The sequence below is a fragment of the Taudactylus pleione genome, unplaced genomic scaffold (assembly GCF_031769625.1).
Source record: "Taudactylus pleione unplaced genomic scaffold, aTauple2 ptg000039l, whole genome shotgun sequence".
NCBI classification, from domain to species: domain Eukaryota; kingdom Metazoa; phylum Chordata; class Amphibia; order Anura; family Myobatrachidae; genus Taudactylus; species Taudactylus pleione.
In genome coordinates this window covers 6,605,811-6,628,924 of record NW_028284441.1, presented here as the reverse complement: position 1 = coordinate 6,628,924, position 23,114 = coordinate 6,605,811, and the positions used below count along the sequence as shown (strand labels likewise).

Sequence of the window (23,114 nt, the reverse complement as noted above, 5' to 3'; positions counted from 1 at the left end):
CCCACTAGGGCAACCAACACTCGGCTGCTTCAAAAAGCGTTTGTGTTCCTGATATTGGCAGAAGTCAGTTATAGCAACTGCACATAAACAATAAATTGTGTAACAGTGTTTTATAAATTTAAAATAAAGAATATCCAACATTTCTCTTCTACCCCTTTCAGACTGAAAAACAAATTACCGGGTTATACATTTCAACCCGGGAATTTGGTGATTTACATGGGACCTTTTTTTATTTGAAAGGGTCAACCCAGGTCTAAATTCCCGGAGACACAGGAAGTTAGACCCGAGTTGACCCTTTCAGACAGAAGAAATACGGTACCTGTGTAAATCAGCAAATTACTGGGTTGATATGTTTGACTCGGTAATTTGCTCTTCTGTCTGAAGGGGGGTACAGACAGGGAATGGCAAAGCAACCCGGAACGCAAATGCCGGGTAAAATCCGTGTTTTTTTGAAATTTTTTGTCTGAAAGTGGTATTGGCAGTTATTTTACTGTGTGGACAATTGTTATAATATTAGATTTATCACGAAAAACTCTGTTTATAATGCTTTTCCGCTGCTGCTATAACCCAAGTTATTGGCTGGTCTACCCCTGGTCGTGGCTCAATGGAAAAGAGTCCCTGAAAAATAACCCAGATGAGAATCCAACTGGTCACGACCAGGTTTGAATCCAGGAAGGACCCGGGCAATGATCCGTTGTAAACAGCATGACCCTGGTCACACCTCAAACTAGCGGATTGGCAGTCTTCAGTAGCGGATGGAAATTACATAATCTTCAAGCGTCCACTGTAACGCTCAAAGACCCGGGTTCGGTGTGAATGGCTGGACCTGGGAAATAACCTGTGTCCAGCCACCAGTGTAAAAGGGGTAAAACCTGGCTCCAACCCGTGCTCATTGTCCAGGGCAGGAGACAGGTTTTTGGTGGAAAAGGGGTATTAGCTTGGGAACACATAGGTAGGTTAATAATGCTGTCCTTCTGTTACTAAGACCAGGGGGTTTGTCTACTCAATGCTTCTGATCGTGTTTTTATGTTCTATATTTAAAAGGGCAATGCTTGACTAGCTGGGTTTTGCTAGTAAAATTACTGTCCTTTTAAATTCGGGCATAAACGCGATCAGAAGTGGAGGTTTTAGAACCTGATGCTTAGTGAATAAACCCCCAAGTATTTTGGGCTTTTGGTCTTGCTATTTGCAAAGCTAGATTCACAAGACTGGATAACAAACAGGCTTTTTATACTTCATGTTCCCTCCAAGGTATAGACGTGAAACACACAATAGACTCGCATAGTTTGAGTGTGTGTTTGTTCATTTTTATCGTATAGGTTGCATATATGAAATTTCTAAAAAAAAAAATGTTTGTATTCGCAAACTGTCACGGCCACGGTATTTCAGCATGGCGCTAGGCGAGTGTTACCTGTGAGGTCATTGTGGCGCGGGCTGTCTGGCGGGGTGCTTTGGCTGCGCGTGTTGTTGTGTGGGCCTGTTGTCACTCTGCGCTGGTAAGGCCTGGCGGCGTCTCCATTCCGGGTGGCATGGGCGCCGCCATCTTGCCTTCTGGCTATGTGATGCGGCTGGCCAATCCTGGTGAGTCACATGTTCCCTCCGGCCAGTAACAGCATGGCATGGGGTTTTTAGGAAGGGTCAGTGCCTTCCTTCTTTGCTAGTGCAACGTGTATCTCAGCCTAGCTGAGAGGGAATTCTCTGTGCTTATCCTGTTCCTGTGAATTCGCTGTCTGCCAGTCTGCCTGTTAGCTCCTAGCTCCCACTGGACTACCCCGCTTCCTCCATCACCCTTGCCCATACCTGAGTGCCTGAGCCTGCTGACATCCTGCGCTTCAGTTCACTACCTGCATACCTGGCTTGATTATTTTCATTTCACTACCTGCATACCTGGACAGCTCTAATTGTTTCTACTTGGACATTAACCCTTTTACTCCCACCACTGAACTCTTGTGCACATTTATATATTCTTGGACTTTTATTTACTGCCACATTATATGTCTACTCAAGCACTTATTAAAAATCCTAGTTTTATTTTCAAATCTGCTTCTGTGATCGCTCCTGCTACCACCCCGGGTCCACAAACAACCCAGAACATAACACAAACTAAGATTTGTGGGAAATGTATCAATTCTCCTAAAGGGTGGAGAAGTTGCTCTTAGCAACTAAACTTCTAACTAGCATTTATCAAGAACATTTTATAGAATGAAATCTAGAAGCTGATTGGTTGCAACTATATGCTCTTTTGTCCGTTTCCCCTTAAATTTTTAGCTTTACATGTGATGGTACAGGTTGAGTCTCCCATATCCAAAATGCTTGGGACCAGGGGTATTTTGGATATCTGAATATTCCGTATTTTGGAATATTTGCTTATCATAATGAATTATCTTGGGAATGGGACCCAAATCTAAACACAGAATTAATTTATGTTTCATATACACCTTAAACACACACAGCCTGAAGGTTATTTTGTACTGTATTTTTAATAATGTTGTGCTTTAAACAAAGTTTGTGTACGTTGAACCATCAGAAAGCAAATGTTTCACTATCTCAGTCATGCTAAAAATATTTCGTATTTGGATATGGGAGAATCAACCTGTATACAGTCAGGTGCATAAATATTGGGACATTGACAGAATTTTCATATTTTGGCCTCTATTCACCACCACAATGGCTTTGAAATGAAACAAACAAGATGTGCTTTAACTGCAGACTTTCAGATTTAATTTGAGGGTAATTACATCCAAATCAGGTGAACGGTGTAGGAATTACAACTGTTTCTGTATGTGCCTCCCACATTTTAAGGGGCCAAAAGTAATGGGACTATCAGCTCAAAAGCTATTTCATGGACAGGTGTGGGCTATTCCCTCATTATTTCATTATCAATTAAGCAGGTAAAAGGTCTGGAGTTGATTCTAGGTGTGACATTTGCATTTGGAATCAGTTGCTGTCGACTCTCAATATGAGATCCAAAGAGCTGTCACTATCAGTGAAGCAAGCCATCATTAGGCTGAAAAATCAAAACAAACCCATCAGAGAGAGAGCAAAAAACATTAGGTGTAGCCAAATCAACTGTTTGGAACATTCTTAAAAAGAAAGAACGCACCGGAGAGATCAGCAACACCAAAAGACCCAGAAGACCACAGAAAACAACTGTGGTGGATGACAGAAGAATTATTTCCCTGGTGACGAAAAACCCCTTCACAACAGTTGGCCAAATCAAGAACACTCTCCAGGAGGTAGGTGTATATGTTTCAAAGTCAACAATCAAGAGAAGACTTCACAAGAGTGAATATAGAGGGTTCACCACAAGATGTAAACCATTGGTGAGCCACAAAAACAGGAAGACCAGATTAGAGTTTGCCAAACAAAATCTAAAAAAGCCATTACAGTTCTGGAACAACATCCTATGGACAGATGAGACAAAGATCAACTTGTACCAGAGTGATGGGAAGAGAAGAGTATGGAGAAGGAAAGGAACTGCTCATGATCCAAAACATACCACCTCATCAGTGAAGCGTGGTGGTAGTGTAATGGCGTGGGCATGTATGGCTGCCAATGGAACTAGTTCCATTGTATTTATTGATGATGTGACTGCTGACAAAAGAGGCAGACTGAATTCTGAAGTGTTTCAGGCAATATTATATGCTCATATTCAGTCAAATGCTTCAGAACTCATTGGACTGTGCTTCACAGTGCAGATGGACAATGACCCGAAGCATACTGCAAAAGCAACCAAAGAGTTTTTTTAAGGCTAAAAAGTGGAATGTTATGCAATGGCCAAGTCAATCCCCTGACCTGAATCCGATTGAGCATGCATTTCACTTGATGAAGACAAAACTGAAGGGAAAATGCCCCAAGAACAAGCAGGAACTGAAGACATTTGCAGTAGAGGCCTGGCAGAGCATCACCAGGGATGAAACCCAGCGTCTGGTGATGTCTATGCATTCCAGACTTCAGGCTGTAATTGCCTGCAAAGGATTTGCAACAAAGTATTAAAAAGTGAAAGTTAGATTTAGGATTGTTTTTAGTTTGTCCCATTACTTTTGGCCCCTTAAAAAGTGGGAGGCACATATAGAAACCGTCGTAATTCCTACACCGTTCACCTGATTTGGATGTAATTACCCTCAAATTAAATCTGAAAGTCTGCAGTTAAAGCACATCTTGTTTGTTTCATTTCAAAGCCATTGTGGTGGTGAATAGAGGCCAAAATATGAAAATTATGTCAATGTCCCAATATTTATGCACCTGACTGTATGTAAACTCAGCGGTTCTCCAGAGCAAGATCATGCGGCACCCCTCCCTCCTTCCCCCATCACAAGGTGTTTGTCAGTTTACTCAGCAGTTTTCAAACTGTGGGTCCCAATGTGTAGAACCTTCTATGCAGTATCATGGACGGTTTAATCCTAATACTGTTCCTATGTTATTTCCACAGATCTGGGGGTATATTGTCCATTGATGCTGCCCATAGCAACCATTCAGATTCTACTTAACATTTATCTATCACCTTATAGAAAATAATAGCTAGAATCTGGTTGCTATGGGCAACATCTCCACTTCTAAAAATCTGCACTTTAATAAATCTACTCCCTGAAGTGTATGTATGACCATATAGGGAACTACTAATGACCGTGTTGTGTTTTCTTACACAGCAAATTGTAAACTTCTCAAAAGAGAAATAATTTAATATTTGGTGAAAATCAGAAAGGGAATGAGACCCCCTGAAAGTGTCCTTCTGTATAAAGAGATGGGTCATTGTGTAAGCTAAACTTGTAATCCTTCTTGGCCATATTAGAAGACGCTAAATAGACGCCCATTATGTGCAAGCATGATGCTAGAACCCTGCTAAGCTTGACCTCCGGTGACAGGAGTGATGATGTATTATCCAGTGCAATGCTAATATTGGATATTTTTATCCAGGAGAGATTAAAGCTAATTTCCACCTTCAGTCAACTTCTATATTTTGGCTTCTACGTAACTTCTTAAACTTATTGTGTTTACATTACTCTGTATTTCTGGTTTGAGTCTGTGCTTTTCAGTCATGTACTTATTTAACCAGAACAAATAATCTGCTACAACTGCTTTGCTGTGCACCCTGAGTTGTGCATAATGGTACCTAAGGGAGCAGCACAGAAGGCACCCAGGAAGAAAACTCTAATGGCCCGTACACACGGGACGATCAGACAACTATCAGATATCGTTGTCTGATCGGCCTGCAGGTCCCGGATGTTCGATATCGAACATCCAGCAACATTCACCAACCCCCAAACGACGTAACGATCGCGGGTCCCTATAGTAAACAGGCTAACCTGGACGATATCGACCAGGTTTGCCTGAATGCACGGGCGATGGTCGATATTGACCATCCGTGCCCACACATCGACCATAATTTGTTCCTTGGAGGTGTTAAAATGAAAAAAAAAAAGACTATATAAACGACCAATCGATATCGTTTATATCGTCCTTTTTATCTGACCGTCTGTATGCACCATAAATATCAAGAAATTGTGTGTAAAACGCCCTTTTATTTGTTTAGTCTAGAAATAGATGCCTACATGCATACTATTTATGTACCATTCGGACCACTGAGACTAACAGAGCATCTTCTATTATATCAGACAGGATATTTTGTTGCGATAAATGCATCATATATTGTTACTGCTCCATTGAAATGTTAACACATTTATTAAAAGGGGCCACTTATTTTTGTCAGTGAAAAGTGTCCACACTCTGCATTGCCTTCATCGTTTGAGTAGCAAACAATAATCCTTGTCTGGTAATGTACGGGGCGTTACATAATCCCAGTGGAATGTGTGTAACGGGAGTTGGGTTTCCTGTTTGCTGCTGAAGGAAGGCAGAAATAAGACTGTCTGGTACTTTGTGTATAGGACTATAAGGTGGATGAATTTCTCTGCTCCACTGCAAGTTTTGTTCTTTGAGTTTGTAGAATCTGGAACAAACACAGTAAAAAGAAAACAGACTGGGTACTAACTACGTCCTAAATATAATATGATTACATAGACTGCAATTCCCCCCAGGGAATATTTTTCTTTATTTTTTGTAGTGGTTAATGGCTGCCAAGCTGTTCCTGCTATCAACCCAAGCCAATGGCGCCATTTTGCATCAGACAACAGGTAGACTGTTGCCTGTACCACCTGCCGCTCTATACATCCAGCATCACATCAGCAGGGTTTATTTGGAGCATAATACTCCTGTTTATTCAAAAGGCCTTGTACACACAGGCGTTACTGTACAGTGTTTAATGTGCTCAAAATTGTTTAATGCTCAAAGCCTATTAAACAAGCTTTGATGCAGACAACCCAAAAAGTAATGTTAACTAGTGGCCTGTGCGTACACATCCTTTCTAAGTATTGACCCTCACTACAAATAGATCTGAGAACACTTTTATTAGATACATAGAGCACCGTGCTACTGGTTTGGAGACCTTTTAAATGAAAATGCTCTCCTAAAAGCAGGGTGCAAGATTTTGACTTCGTTTTAATGTAATTTGTCAACATCTGTGTGTATGAGGCCTAAGAGAATTTATAGCACCGGCATGATCCCTTGGGGTGGGTAAATCGGGCAGATGGTGCAGGGTGTATGCCTGACTGCGCAATCCCGCGGGCCACATGCGATGTCGTGTGATTGGCCGTGCAGAACGGCCAATCACAAGATATCACATGCGAGGCTGTACATATTAACTAAGGATTTAACAGTGATTGTTCCATTGTTCATTAAAGTGTGTACCGGAAATCACCCCCTCTATTGGCACGTTTACCGGTTGTACAAGTGTGTAGCCGGCCTTGGTCTTTCAGAGTCTCCTGGCTGGCAGGTGAGCGCACAGTGTAGTAATCACAGTGGTAATATCACCTTATTTCTATTGCATAAATGCTAAATATTATTTGGGTTGCACATTCAACTTCATTTCACAGTAATTCTGCTTTTCTACAAGACTTTTCTATAAAGGAACACAGCAGTTTTCTAAATAATGTGAGTTTTCGCTAAATGCTTTTGGCTAGTTTGAAATGACCCAAATTGTTTGGCTTTTGCGAGTGCCTGCGAGCTGTCTTTTCCCGAAATATGTGCTGCTACATCTACATGATCAAATTTCAGTTTGGTGTTTGATTTCTAATGTTGCTGCATTTTTGTCATTCCTGTCTGACTAACCACTCTTCAGATAGGGCTACTGCCTTTCAGCCTCATTGATACAAGTTACTGTATGCGGTGAATACCACCTGACAAACAATTAGTGGGGATATTAGAGCATAAGGGGCATATTCAAAAATGCAAACAGGCGAAAAGTGCTGTCAGATTTGGGAAAATCAGACAGAGACCCCCCAAAAGATGACCTAACATTGGGGATCAATGTAGATGCCTCCAAATAACCCTGCTGAAGGTATTTGGGGTACTTGAATGCTCTTAATAGCTGCTAATTTAGCATCTTTGCACAAGTGGTGAAGAATAGCATTTAGCAGTTTTTTTTTTTTTTTTTTTAGAAAATAACTAGTCCCAGCAAATTTGGGGTATATGAAAATGGGTGCAAGCATGGTTAAAAATCGCAAAAGTTAAGTTTTAAAAACGCACCTGTAATAATAATAAAAAAAACACCTCCCCCATACTTGCAGACCCCCCAAAAGTTTATTTCGCTAGTTTGACCCCAACTTTGTTTTTTTTTTTTTTTTTTTTTTTTTTTCTGCTCTCTGTTTCAATGTCATATTTTGGGGTGTTCACTTTTTTTTTTTTTTTGACGTAGGTAACTTTTGGGGACCTGTCCCAAGGGTGCAGGGTGGTTCCACACCTTTGCACCCCCAAACCCACAATTCTGCACATTTTTTCTGTCTGGATTCATAGGCAAATATTTTTCGTCCATACCAATGCATTGAGTTTCCGCATCGGCGAAAAGTCTCCACAATTGAATACGGGGATAAGTTTCCGGTGGCGAAATAACATCATCGGCGAAACTCTTTTGCAGAGAACAGCTTATCGCGGCTAATTGAATATGTCCCATAGACTGATAAAATGTTCTTGGAGAAACACGGTATAGTTTTAAAACTTGTCTATTGCAGCTGTTTGATGTTACAGATACCACACAACAGTTGCCTTAGTTAGGGCTTATCATGGATCTCTGCTCTCCAGCTGCTATATTATACCTTCTATAAATTTTAAATAGGGCTGGTGTCATATTGAAAGGGTTACACACACACACACACACACACACACACACACACACACACACACACACACACACACACACACACACACACACACACACACACACACACACACACACACACACACACACACACACACACACCTCCTAGGCTGCTATTATACTATACCTTTTGTCTACTCTATGTAGCCATATCAGTCTCTGCAGTAGACCTTTTGCATATCCTCTAAACTGGAAGAACTTTGCATTTCAGTACTCAATCTTGTTCCCTGAGGAAACGGTTATCTAATCTCTAAGCCACCGCCCCTCATCCATGTCCATGCTGGCAGAAGGGGAATAAAAATCATTGTCATAATTTGTTTTTAGCAGTTGTGTTCAGGAGATGGGAAAGCTGGCATTACCAGGGACATAACTTGGGACTGCCCTTAGAAATTAGGGAACACTAGAAGAAAAACTTGGCAAACACATTAGACTGACTATTATTTTCTGTAAAGTCCCCACATTATGGACTTCCAGGCTGTGTGTTTTTTTTTTTTTTCTTTTCGTTTCAAATTTGAAAACATGACAAGACCTCCTGTGTACTCGTGCAGTACCAGTGCTATAGATTGTATTGGTAAAAGTGCATCATCCATCCGTCTTGCTGTCCCCTATGTGAAGGCGCTTTCAGTTCTTTCTTTAACTCTTCTCTCAGATCCTCAATGGCCTTTGACACTTTTTCACTCTTCTTTCATAAAGTAGGGACCTGCAGTGGCAAACACAGGATTTCTAGATGGGGGGTTTCCAAATGCTTGATTTTAGAGTGAGAGTAGCCAGTCCATGAAGAGAGCATAATTGGCACTTAAACAGATTTAATACTGTCATAATTCCAGTATATACTGGACCAGTGACCACAGTAAGCTATTAAATGCCTGAGCTGAATGTTTTTATTTCAGATGTGGGAACCTTTCCAGAGCATTGGAGCAAGTCTGGAGGAGCAGCAGAAGAACCTAGCACTGCCCCGGACATATATGTACATAAATTATTACACTGGATAGTGTGTTGTTATACAGTATTAATAATTAGCCCTTTTGATCTATAGCACTGCACCCCTAACAGTGCATGTTTTCTAGATCTCCTAGTTGGGGCACAGGTGTATTTATTATTGGCTGACACATATTTAAAGATCCACAGGTGGTGCTAATTATATTTGTGATGGTGAGAAGAACATGCAGCACTCTTATATTACTATTTCTATTGTGGTTATGGTGTGGACTGGGGAAGGGGGTTTTCAGGCACTCAGAAACCCCCTTGCGTTTGCCTCTGACCTGCCTCCGACTGGGCTATCATCGGGTAAAACTGGCCACATTATCTGTCCAACCAGCCAACTAGTTGATTGGTTGGAATGAAAATCTGGTAACATATGGGAGTAAATGATGATCAGCAACTTGCTCCTAAATGCCAGAAAACAGATGAAAATGATCGTTCAGACAAGTTTGTTACATGTTTGATCTAAACAATTTGTTCAAACAGTTTTTGTCCATTTTCAGGCATTTGGGAGCTTTGCTGATTGTCATTTGCTTTCATACCTTATCAGATTTTCATTCCAACCAATCAACTAGTTGGCCGGTTGGACAGATAATCTTTAAGGTGCATGCACATGTAACGATTTTTTTAACGATTTAACTATAACGACGTCATTATCGTTCACTCATGGAAAAAATCTTTCAGTTTCTGAGCTATAACGATGAACGATTATCGTTCATGTGCGTTCCCGTTTGTAGTTCATTCTGACTGACCAACTGAACGATTTTCATTAAGGGAAGTTACAAAAATCGTTTGTAGTTCAAAAAATCGTTCATTACAGATAATCTGACAGAAAATCGTTCAGAAAATCGTTGGTAACAAAATCGTTACGTGTGTATGCACCTTTAGATGTGTGGCCAGACTGTAGTGTAAGGTGTACAGATGTCATGGACTTTCTTCCAAATTACTGGAATGACGAAGAAAAAAATTTTTCTTTTTTTTTTTTTTTTCATTTATCGTCCAATTTATTCTCTAACTGGGAGTATATAACATAAAAACAAAACAAAAATGTGTTCCTTTGATTTGCAGACACTCCTTTTATCCATGCTTTTGATCACATATTCCAAAATAATTTTATAGGAGACTATATAAAATGGCACTATAAAAAAAAAAAAAAAAACTTTAGTTGGTGCAAAGTTTTAAATGTAGTACAAAATATCTCCTTTTGGGGCATATCGAGTTTTCTACCCGATAATTATGATTTCTTATTGCGGCAGTAAGAAATGAAGGTTTGACCCAGATGTATTAAGAAATGCGCAGGGAAAAGGGCTCCTTGTGCCTTTTAATAAATATACCCCTTTATCTGGTGTGAAGCAGATGTATGGAAGGTACATTATGGACATTAATGAGTCTCTGCATTAATTTGTTATTTATGAACAAGATATCCATACCAAAAAAATGTGCTTCCAATAGTAGCTCAAATGGACTTTCTGGAAACCATTTATAAATGTGTTTTTTTTTTTTTTTTTTTTTTATATTGTAACTTCATAACTTGAATGTAACTATAGTGAACCTAGTATGATCTTTTAGTTGCCTTTCCATTGATTTTGCTTCTATTTGGCTCATACTTATATGCTGGAGGATACATTGACAATTCTAAGAATAGATTTTCCATTTAGCTGCGCCTGATGTAAGACACCCTTGAGAAATGTCTCATGATATATTTATACGAGTTCTTGGTGGTCAGTGCCATTCTGAATGTACTTACATCCTATATATTTGCATCCTTTCTGACTGAATTTTACATGTTAATAAATGTAGAAATATAAATTTTTCTTTGATTTTGCTCACTTAAAGATGCTTCGGATCCCGCTGACATTCACTGAAAGGTGGTGATCGAATATAACTGTCCCACTATACAGTACATCTCCCACTGTCGACCTCCTATTCTTAAAATCATTCTTTTGAATACATGGTCTAGTGGGCTTGGCCAAGTGTCATGGAATACCTATAACACCATTATTAGAAGCATGGACAATCTGGTCTAGGGGCTGAAATGACAGCAATTGCATTTCCAAACTCCATAGTTTTCCCACACTTACACAGAATAACTTAAAACTATTCAGTTACTTTACTGAGTTACAAATATTCTGTATGTTTAGACACCAGTTTATACAGGTGGTAGAATCTGTTGTGTTTAAACTACAGAACACTTGTGCTGTGTATTAATCCCTAATTTAGGCCCTCATTCAGAGCTGTACGCTCTGAGCAGAGCGCACGCTCTGAATGAGGGCCGGGCTCCATTTTCATGGAGCGTCCTCCTGGACGCTCGTATAGCTGTGGGTCACCACCCACAGGCTATACGAGCGTGCTTTTTGATGGCCGCGATGGTCGAGACCATCGCGACCATCGAAATTGCGAGCCGGAGCCTGCGGTTGAGGTTTTCAACCGCAAGCTCCGGAGTGATTTTGGCTCTATCAGAGCCAAAATCACTCCCACTGACATCACTAGTGATGTCAGTGGGCCGGCTTCTGACGGGAGGCGTTCCCATGGGAACGCCCCCGTCAGGGAGGCACGCCCCCGGCACGCCCACCAAAGGGGGCGTGCTGTCAATCAACATTGACAGCACGCCCCCTTTGATCGGACACAACGAGCGAAGGACTTTCCTTCGCTCGTCGCGTCTGGCGCATGCGCACGACGGAGCTCCCTCAGTCGTGCGCATGCTCAGTGCATAACATCGACCCACTTGCGAGCGGACAGCCGCTCGCGAGTGGGTCTGAATCAGGCCCTTAGTCTCTTACAAACCACTGGGAAAATATTTTTTATGTTAGACTGACTTTAAAGAACCAGTATATGTGTCTCGTAAATCTGATGGCTACCATATGGTTAAATAGCAAATGCATAAGCAGAAACTATGGCACCTTACCTCGGTACAAAGTTGAAGATTCTTTTAGAGCAGGGGCATCCAAACTTTTTTACTTGGAGTGCTGTATGAAGATAATGACTTTGGATGGAGGACCACAAAATATTTTTTTGCAGTCTGCCTCCCAGCAACTAGGCAAGGGTTCTTTGCTGAGTAAATCTTTTTCTAAGAAATAAAACTAATAAAAATATCTTTAAACATTTTGAATGATTTTAGATTTCAGTTTGCTTTCTGTGATGAGATGAATAATATGCCACACAGCAGTGTCCCCAATTGATACTATACCACACAGTAATGCCCCATTTAATATGCCACACCATAATATCCCCTGCTGTCACACAACACCTTCAGTTTTGCCGCTTTATATGCCAGCCTTAGACCTCCTCATTCATGCCTCTCTATATGCCTCAGTCCTCACAGCCCCTCATGTCTTTAAATGTCATCTCAGCCCCCACTTGAGTATGTGCCTGTCCAGGGTCATCTGCCCCCTTAGGTCCCAGCCTAGAGATCTCTCCCTTCCCTGCCAGGGTGCCAGCCTAGAGTTCTTGCACACCTCTGTATATTCCACACTCTGTCTGGTAACGTGGAACTGTAGTGCAGTGGTTCACAAACTTGCTCCTCAGGACCTCACACAGTTCACGTTTTGCAGGAGTACAGGTGTAGTAATTACTTACTGACACATTTTAAAAGATCCACAGGTGGAGCTTTTTATTTCACTTGCAATTCTGTGAGGAGACCTGGAAAACATGTATTGTTTGGGTTCCTGAGGACAGAGTTTGAGAACCTGTGCTGTAGTGTAATATTACTGCTAAGCTACCTCCTGGAGTCAAGACTAATTTCCAAAGCTCCAGAGGAATCCTGGATGGGGCCTTCTTCCAGCATGGGCAGACTGCATTTGTCCTATGAGCTGTGGTTTGGCTGCCCCTGTTTTAGAGCAATCATTATCCTTACTCCATTAAGAAGTATAAAGGTGGCCCCCTGTCCAGGTGGTGAATTTTATTTATACTTTTAAATTAATATGAGCAATTTTAAATGTATTTTAGAACTTTAGAAAACCCTTTTTAGTTTATTTGCATACACTAAAGTCGCGATATTAGAGCTGTAGAATTTGTTGCAGGTTTTTCTTTGTTTTTGTTTTTTCTTACAGAATTTCCATAGGAAATAGTGTGTGTGACATTCTTCCCAAAATGTTATCTTCTGTATATTTAGTTTACTAGAGTAGAACCATGTTGGGTGGAAACTTATGATTTTTCAGTACTTGGCTGCTCATGCAGCATAAATCTGTCTTCTTAAGATATGAGTCACTTGTGTGTATATCTTATCCATTCTCTGTGATGTAGATGACCTTTTTGCAGAAAGGAGTAACCTATAGGAAAACTACTTCCCCCTATTTAGTCACATGAATGAATTAAAAAAAATATTTCTGCTTTAACCATTTGCCAATGGTCATTTCAAATGTTTTCTTAGAATGATCTTTGCAATCTTAGAAACCTTGCTTGTTGCTACCTCTGGGGTTTGTAATGGACAAGGTCCACACTACTACTGTGTGAATTGCTACAGTGAAGCTGTTGACTGTAGGCAGGAATGTAATAGGCTACGAGCTTGTAAAAGTGGAGATTTGATTTTGTGCCGCTAGATTTAAAATGGATATGTATGGAGAGATTATCTATCTCAGACCTCTAAAAATATATATCTAGCTCGGTGAAGTGCAGCAACTCAACGTGGTATCGATTCCACAAGTGGATGGAAGACCTCTGGAGAGATGGTGACTCATGCTGTTGGTATAGATGCCCACAGTTCCCTGATATTTGTCGATGCCACATTTTGGGTACGACTGGACCTTTTCACCATGTTCTGTAAACGCTCTATTGAGTTCATGGCAGGCGAATGTGGTGGACACGCCATTCGTCGCAAAGCTCCTCAAACCAATTCTGTACAACTTGGGGCTGATGATGTTGTGAATTATCTTGCTGGAATATTCCATTATTGTGGGGATACATGAAGTCCATACAGGGCTGCAAATGGTCATCAAGCAATGCATCGGTCAATGACTTGTTCAGGCAAACCCAATATATGACATGTGAACACACCATTATGGAACCAGCCTCCATGGTGCCTTGTTAACAGCTGGGGTCCATGGGGTCCTCACCACACTCGAACACCTGGAATCGTGATTCATCGGACCGTGCCACATGTTGCCATTCCTCCAGGGTCCAATTAGCAACATCACGAGCCCAGATGAGGCAATGTGTCCGATGTTGTATTGTTAACAGGGGCACTCTGGTGGGTCTTCTGCTCCCAAATCCCATGGAAGCTAAAGAGCCCTGCACTGACCTGCCTTATGTACGTCAGGTACCTCTTGCATTGAAAGTGGATGTGATTTGAGCCAGTGTCGCTTGTCTGTTACCACAGACAAATCTGGTCATGATCATTAGTCGGCCACTGAGCTGTCCACGGTGGGTGGTAATGTCTTCCATGTGGTATCCCCGATACACTGGGAAGTTAATCCTGGGAATTTGGTCAGCATAAGTATATAATTACAATATTCTATAGCTGTTGCTAGGGCTCATATATAAAAACAGAAAAAAAGAGAGCAGCTCCAACTGTGTAGCATAAAAAAAAAAACATACAAATTTAATAATTGACTCGTACAATAGGAAATATGCTTATCTACATCAGGAGTTGAGGTAAAACAGGAACTACCCAACGCATTTCGTCCCTTATGTTACATTAGCAACAGGCACAGCAGGAACGCCCCAAACACCGCACCATGCGGTTATCCTAACGGAATCTGCATGTATTACTGCCGGACCTAAGCCCAGCGGGTGAAGATGAAGATCCCTACTAAGGTAAGTAACCTAACCCTCCTTTAGGGGTGCCTAACCTCCGATCTTGGGTGCCCAACCCTCCCGTGGGGGGGTGCCTAACCCTAACCTCCCCCTGGTGGAGCCTGATCCTAACCCCCCCCCCCCTTCTCCTAGCCTAACACTCCCAGGGGGGGTGCCTAACCCTAAGTTCCCCTGGGAGACCCTAAACCTATCTCTTCCCCCGGCTCCCCCACCCCCTACGGCTATGAGCTCCCGATGCCTGGCTTACCTACGTCAGGTATGCCGGGCACCAGGATTTCGGCGTGGGGCTAATGATAGGCATTAGTACCATGCCGGGCTTTCACTGTCTGGAAGCCGGCAGTCGGCATTTTGACCGTTTGCTTCCTGACTACATCCCTATCCTAACAAGCGGAGCATCTCCTTTGCTGAATATAATAAACTTTCACACACAAAGACAAGTTTCAATTTTAGCACAGGATAAAGGTTTATTTTGTCTGTGTGCTTTGTTCTTTTATATTGCTGTTTTAAAGCTTGCTGTAAAATCTTTCAAGGTACATATGATCTCGTACCATATGACATTCTGCTCAATAGTGTCTAATGAGCCAATAGGCAAAACTGATCCTTTGTTTTAGTTGCTTTTAGTTGCCCTTTTGACAGCAATGTTGATTCACAAAAGACATCTCTGCCAGTAATCTGAAAATTCCAATGTAATTCAGACTATTTAATAATCATTCAAATAAAAGAAATCCACAACACTCAGCTCCTGTAATTATAAACCAATGTTGTTTTTGTCTGTGAGTCAACTGAAGCAGCCAGGAGATGAGGGGAAAAGGGTCACATGAAGTCCCGTGGTCTGATAGCTGGCAGTTTTGGTTACCTCACTGTGGCTGACTTGTTGCTTACTTTACTCTATTTTATGAAGGGTAGGTGGACCTGCCTTTTATAGTCTTAAGATGTTAAAAAGGTGAAATGCATTCCTGTGTCTTTTTAATGTTTTGAAGTTAATAAGTTGGGTAAGATGTTTCCCATTGGTTCTTCCCTGGGTGCCTACTGTAAGTTTTACTAGCCAGAAATACAGATGCTTATGTCTGGGCCTGGAAGTTGAAGACTTGTGCTTTGTGTTAAATGTGTGTATACTGTATTGTGGAGCACACTGACTATAGGGGTCTATTTACTAAGCAGTGTTAGGAGACAGAGTGAAAAGTGATAAGGTGTCAGCCAATCAGCTCCCATCTGCCATCTCTCAGGCTGTGTTTGCAAAATGACAGTTGGGAGCTGATTGGCTGGCACCTTATCACTTTTCACTCTGTCTCCTAACACTGCTTAGTAAATACACCCCATGGTCTCTAATTACTGCTCTAAATATTAGAAAGAAGCCGACTAATTACTGACCGTCTCAGAGTAAATTGTATTAGCAGAGTATGTCAGCAGATGCATATGGGGATCCATCGCCTGTTGAATTAAGATCTCTGGACCCACAACCTGTTAGCAGAGTAGCTTCACAATTAAGTGCGTAGCAGAGTGTGCAACAGGCATTGGTGGATGATTGGTTGTCCCCGACAGTTTGGTAAACCAGGATGGTGATGCACTTGGCTAGAGTATGTGTGAGGTGTTGCGCAGTTGTTTGCTGGTGGTGTTAGTCCACGCGTGATTTAGCTTAACCCAGTGGTTCCCGAACTGTGCACGGCTCACTGGGGTGCTGCAACGCTGTCACCGGGGTGGCCTAAAGAGGCCGGCCAATGTGTGTGCAATTAATAAATATTTTGTGTGTACATTTTTTTTTTTTCCGCGTGGGTGAGAGGTTGGCAGCGCGAAGTAGAGCGGCGCACTGGGGGAGGGGGGTTTACGATGAGCGTGGGGACAGCTGTCACTCTGAGGCTGCCTGTTGGTGAATGAGGTCCTGCAACGTAGTCCGTTTTGGAAGTTTAGATAGGAAGTATCTGATCTGAGGAGCGAATCTGCAGAACTGTGCTGACTATCACAACTAAAAATAAAAGTAAGGGGGGGTAATGGGTAAGAATAATAGTTTTTTTCTTTTTTTTTTAAATGCTGCTTATGCTATTTTGACTCCGCTACTTAAAAATGGACTTGTCGGGTAATTGGTTTGGCCTAAGGGTGCCTTGATCTCAGTTTGAGAATCTCTGGCTTAACCAGTTCTCAGGTTTACTCAACCAAGTAGAACAGCAGATAGAACAGCAGGGATATAACAAGTACAGTTGTAACCGTGTAGAAGCAGCCTGAAGCTCTTGGGGGACTCCTGAGTATTGTAGTGTGCTGGACGTCTGGATGGAATGGACGACGGCAGATGGTAGCACTAATGCTCCTTGCAAAGCGGTGGTGGTCTAGTGTACTTGCGGTAACAGTTAAGGCTCTTCATAGCTGTAATGCCAAGGGTAAAGACTCATGTTACACCTTGCATGCACAGTAGTACATGTCAGCTGGCTGAATTCTGGCAGGTCCTAGAGCATGCCAGATCAGCAGCTTACCCTTTCTGCCTATGGATTGACGCAGCGCCAGAGAGCTCCTCATCCAACAATTTAACTTTTAAAACGTCATCAATTTTGTTGTGTCATATTATTTTGTTCTTTTATTATTGTTGATCTCCAGTTAACTAGATATTGGTGTTTGGCTTTTGATAGTTCATTTTCAAACCCTTGACACATTAGGTATGCCCTTGACATATTAGGCGTGTCTGCAAGTGTTTCTTGACGTGTCGACCGACCGTTCCACAGACTTGTAACAAAGCAGTACTGTGGGCCTGATTTTTTATTTTTTTCCTGTCCGCTCGAAAAGCTGTGGGTGCGGAATCGTATGATATCCGGGCTGCCGCATTGCCGGGAGTTCGAATCCCGGCAGCGGCAGCCCAACAAAACAGCAGAGCCCGGCAACGGAAGCCCGACAGCGCTGGAAATCCCGATCGTGGTAAGGTAAGTATTGTCTAATCTAACCTAACCCCCCTAACCCTCCTTAGGGGTGCCTAACCCTAACCCCTCCCCCCTCCCCGCTGCCTAAACCTAAGTCTCCCGGGGGGGTGCCTAACCCTCCCTCCCCCTAGCCTAACCCACCCGAGTGGGTGCCTAACCCTAAGTCTCCCCCCGGGTGCCCTAAACCTAACCCTCACCCCCCCCCCGCGGCTGTCCGCTCGCGGTGCCCGGCATCTGCTCGAGCGGGCGCAGCGAGCGGGCGCCTGTCTCCTAGTGTCGGGGAAATGAGCGGCGTCTAGATACAGACGCCGGTCATTTATCCCACGGCTGGATAAAGCAGTAGGGAAGCCGGCTTCAGGGATTCCGGCAGCCTGCTTCCCGATTGTATACTGGGCGTGCCCACCCACAGCTAGTGCGAGCAGACCGGAGATGGTTGCGATTATCGTGACCATCGGAGTTGCGAGGAGACCCTGTGGTAGAGTCTCAGGTCTCGCAAGCCCAAGTGGACTTCCTGCTCTAATAGAGCAGGAAGTCCACTACTGACATCACTCGTGATGTCAGTAGGACCGCCCACTAATGGCAGGCATTCCTTCGGGAACGCCTCCGTTTGGTCAGCCACCCCCCCTCCCCGCCTACAAAACAGGGCGAGCTGTCGATCAACATCGACAGCCGCCCTGTTTTGTTGCGAGCCCCAGAGCGAGTAATTTCTCACTCGCTGTGGGGCTTGCGCATGCGCGTTTTGTGCGCACTGGCCCACCATCGACCTTCTTGCAAGCGCGTCTGAATCAGGCCCTGTGTCCGCTGATCGCATGTTAAGAGCAGGTGGACTGTGACTATACAGAAATGTTTTGTACAGTATTACTGTAAGTTAATGTCAAATGTTGTTGCTGTGCTAACATAGCAATGTAAAGTTTTCATACATGATCAGACACTACTGAAAATAATTATTATTAAGCTTGGTTAAAATTATCGTGTATAGCGCCGATTATATTACGCAGAGCTACACAGAGAATATAATCAGTGACAACACATTGTTAACCAGACCTTGTCTTAAACATGGTTATGTATTAGCTGCTTGTTCTGATGTAATTATACACAGGTCAAGTACAAAATCTGATCTAGCTTGTGCTGGTCACGCAGGGAAAAGTGCGCACATATAGGCAAGATTTCATGGTGGTTCTCAATCAAAGTTTGTTCTCCTGTCACATAGGGGCCAATTGAATTAGGAGTGAGCAGAGCGAATTGCTGTTGCAGTGACATGGAAACTCCAGCAGCCCCAGACCCACAGGACTTTAGTATACAGTTTTATGGGCCTACAAACAAAAATCTGCAAGTTAGTGTGGCAAATAGCAGCACTTAAGTTGACTCGAGGTTTACTGAATGGACATCGTAGAGTGCAGATTAGTGGTGTGCTTGGGCTATACCCCCCCCCCCCATTTGTGCCATGAAAGACTCTAAAATAACTTACGAGTACCATAGGCCTCCCGAATAAGTGTTCTTATAACGCAGATGCTCTGTCCTTGCTGGACAAACATGCAGTAATGCTATATTCTAACTTTCACTATGATGGCCTGCATTGTACTCTGGGACGCTTTCCTCTGCTGATATACCTGGCTTTACCTTCAAAAAATTGCTGCTTCAAATCTTTCAGCTAAATTGCAGAAATCTCTGCACTTGGCGTAACTCGCAGGCATAACGTTTTGCTCTGATTCCATTAGTGATAGTATACCAATTACACAACCTAGGGTCTCCCCAAATAAAAATGTAAATGCTTGATGTTAAGCTGGGTACACACTTTACGACTATGTGACCACAGCGATTCGATGCAACTATACATTGTGCATCGTACGAAGATGGTGCGTAGTATAGCTGTATGTAACAACATCGTCATTCATTGAATTATCCCATTGGACGTGTAGCACAGCAGATGGGACGATTCAGTCAACGACTGATTAAGGGTACACACTTTCCGATGTGTACGATATATATTGGACTGATCCACATCAGATCGATATATTGGACAATATTTCGTATGGCGTGTACCCAGCTTTACACCTCCCAGTTTTAAGGAACTGTTGGAAGGTGTGTCCTGATCACCTGCCAATGGAGTATAACAATGTGGCGTTGATTTAAGGGAGAGCTGGGAGCTGCCTTACGCTTCGGTAGCAACGCTTTATTTAAATTTATGGCTTTTTTTGGCGGTTACTAGATGTATTTACTATTTTCAAAACTGTAGTGGAGAAAATGATTACAGTGCTGACATCAAGGTTTAGATGTGATTTTGCATTCATTAACGAACTTGGCTGACTAACTATTTACACAACTGCTACGATCTGTGTCTCCAACAGGCAGATTTGCTCACCTGTTATGTAGCGGACTATGCTTTGCATTAATGTGTTATGTCACAGAGCAATGATTCACGAGATTGTAGTTTGATGGATTATCGTAAAATGGAGGGTGCTGTTGGATTAATGATTAAATTACATTATGGTGACACACATTTGTGGGAGTTGTAACCAAACTCTTGAAGAATTCTTCGTAAAACGTAATGTGGATGTGGAAGTTCTAAAGCAAATAATGGTGGCATTTCTTCCATTACTTTATAGTACGTTATTGGTGGTAATAAAGGGATGTCACAGAACAGTCACATTTCCCCAGCATGCCAGGGACGTGCAGTCAGGAGAGGTAGAGCCCACATATTCTGTCGTGTTTTTTGTTTTGTTTTTTTCACCATCATGCCCTCTATGATTGGTTGGCTTCAACTTGGGATCTCGTAAACTCTAATAAGGGACCAATTTACAAAGCGGGTCACAGTGAAGCATATGTTAAACCTGCCCCCTGTTGGATCTTTTTGCCGCTTGTGCTGCTGATATTAAGTTAAAATTCCCAGTGTCTCTCTTATATTTTTACAATAACTTTTACAATCTCTATCACTTACTACTTTTCTGAAACCACTTGTCACAAAGTAGTTAAGAACCAATGTCTGTTATATTAACTATAGAGAGTCAGATTATGTCTACTTTATTGCCAGTGCCTCATCTGACCTCACAGGAAGGAGCTATTTAACCTCCATCTGTGAAAACCTTTATACTCCAGTTCTGATTGTTCACTGGTGGTGCTGCTGCTCTAAAATTCATAGTAGGTTTTGCTGTTTAATTTCTTTCTTTGTTTATTTGATAAGGTTAAACACCACCTTAGTCCTAAAGACTTCCCAAGATCGGTGGCCACTTCTGTTATGCTGTGCATACACTATACAATTATCTGTCAGATATCTGTCCAACCTGGCTGGTTGGAATGAAAACCTGGTAATGTATGGGAGCAAATGACAATAGAAATTTGCTCCCAAACACTAGAAAATGGACCAGATTTTCCTTCCCACCAGACAATTTGTCAGATATCTGACAGATAATTGTAGAGTGTATGCCCAGTAGTGGTGTAATGTACTGTCTAGTTTTTTTTTTTTTTGCTCTTCTGGCTATTTGGGTATTTTGTGTGTGGGTTGTTTTTTTTTTTTTTTATAATGGTTTTTAATCTCCAACTTTAATGCTTTACCCTATACTTGAATGGCAACCATTAGTGATAGCAGTGGAGATGGATGTGCTTTCCCATCCAAAAAAAACAAGGGTCTGAGCACAAATATGTGGACACAACTGTATGTAAATGTGAGAATGACTGAAGGAAAGAGTGACCAAGGCCTCCATCCTCCTCCATTGCCTATAGCCTGACAAACTTACGAATCACTCTCCTGTACTAGTAACTTACTGACGTTTAGTACACTACATACTTTGTGGCACTTTTTGTACATATATATAGACTGTTTACAAGAAGATGAGAATTTCTATTGCCCTTGATTATTTTCCTTTGGGTTTAAGTTGTTAAATTGCCTTTTTTTTTATTATTTTTTTACGGTTTCTTTAGTATAGAAAATAAAATTTCATGGGTGATGTTATAAATGGTACCATATCTATTCTAGGCACAAATACAGTCTGCCAAACAAGGTATTTCCGTAGAGGCTAATGTCTGCTGTGGCATAGGAAGGGCCACTCCCTAAAAAAGATGTCTTAGAATAGAAGACTTAAAGCTCTGCATGAAGGGAATCTGTTTAGATTTTGTGGTTACTAAAAAAAAAACACATACAAAAACAATCAGATCAGAGATTTTCTGCTTCAGTGTATATGAGCCACCCTGTTTGGTAAAAAACGGAATCGATCTAGATAAGTTTCAAACATTCTTTGATTAACAATCTGTGTGTATAATACCTACGAACCATGCACCCGATCACTTTATTCCACCAGCAGGGGTGCTCCTGTAGCAACTAGTGGAGCGTCTCATCCATCCGAAGGAGAAAATCCAAACAATATCAGAGCAGGCTTGAATCGCCTCACCAGACTTGAAACGCAGTTTAAAAGAAATCTTGTTTAATCATGCATAAATATCCATAAGAAAGTCAGTCAATGTTTTGGTCCACAGTGGGACCTTCATCATGGCAAGAAAAAATCCCCCATTGGTAACCACTTTTTACAGATATAGCCACTGAACACACTCCTGGCATTCTTTCTTTCTAAAATTTTAATCAACTATTGTTCAGCAAGTTCCAATACTGTTGCTGGAGTTCCCACATGTGTTAACTTAAAGGTTGCTCTGATTTCACCCTTTTGTCCAGTTCATACCAATCCAGCATGATGGGGTTTAAGGCTGGAGACTGTTGACCATTTTGTGACTTGAAGTCAACAGTTTTTTTTTTTTTTTTTTTTACAAGGCAAGGTGTGTACACACTGGGCGATTAAAGTGGACGACTGAATGATAACGATATCGTTATCTTTCAGTTGTCCACTTTATCGTCCATAACGATAACGACGATGCGCGTTCCCACGGGTCGTTCGTCATTATCGTTCATCGGGTAAACATGCAGGCCAACCTTTCGATATTGTCAGGTTGCTGCATGTTGGTGAATGGGGGAGAGAGCCCGGCGCTGAACGATATCGTTAATGATATTGTTCAGTTGGTGTGCTCAATGTCATGAACAACATTGAGCACACCCTGCCGGGGACACGCTAGACGATACCGCTCAGGGAGCATATCGTCTAGTGTGTACGCTCCTGTAGTTCTGACATGTAGACATGTTTTGGATGTAGGATGAACCCTTGGCCAACTAGGGGTAGAGCAGAGGGTATTGCATGGCAGTGCAATAAGCTGTGGTAGCCCTTTTGGTTGAAGGTGCCAATTACTCTTTGCACGTTGCCGACACAGCTGGCAAAAGTACGGTTCCT

The 23,114-nt window shown here is 42.2% G+C and overlaps 1 protein-coding gene across 2 annotated transcripts in view; it reads left to right on the top strand.

The window, feature by feature from the left end:
- PLS3 (plastin 3) overlaps window positions 1-23,114 on the top strand; it is a 103,947-nt gene that overhangs the window by 5,530 nt on the left and 75,303 nt on the right. Inside the window, exon 1 of one of the 2 annotated variants that reach the window (XM_088453000.1) lies at window positions 9,155-9,176. The exons of the other annotated variant lie outside the window; for it this stretch is intronic. Coding sequence (XP_088309126.1) covers window positions 9,175-9,176 — 2 coding nt within the window. The 5' untranslated portion in view covers window positions 9,155-9,174. Of the gene's footprint in view, window positions 1-9,154; window positions 9,177-23,114 lie in introns of those variants that run through there. 2 annotated transcript variants of the gene reach the window in all.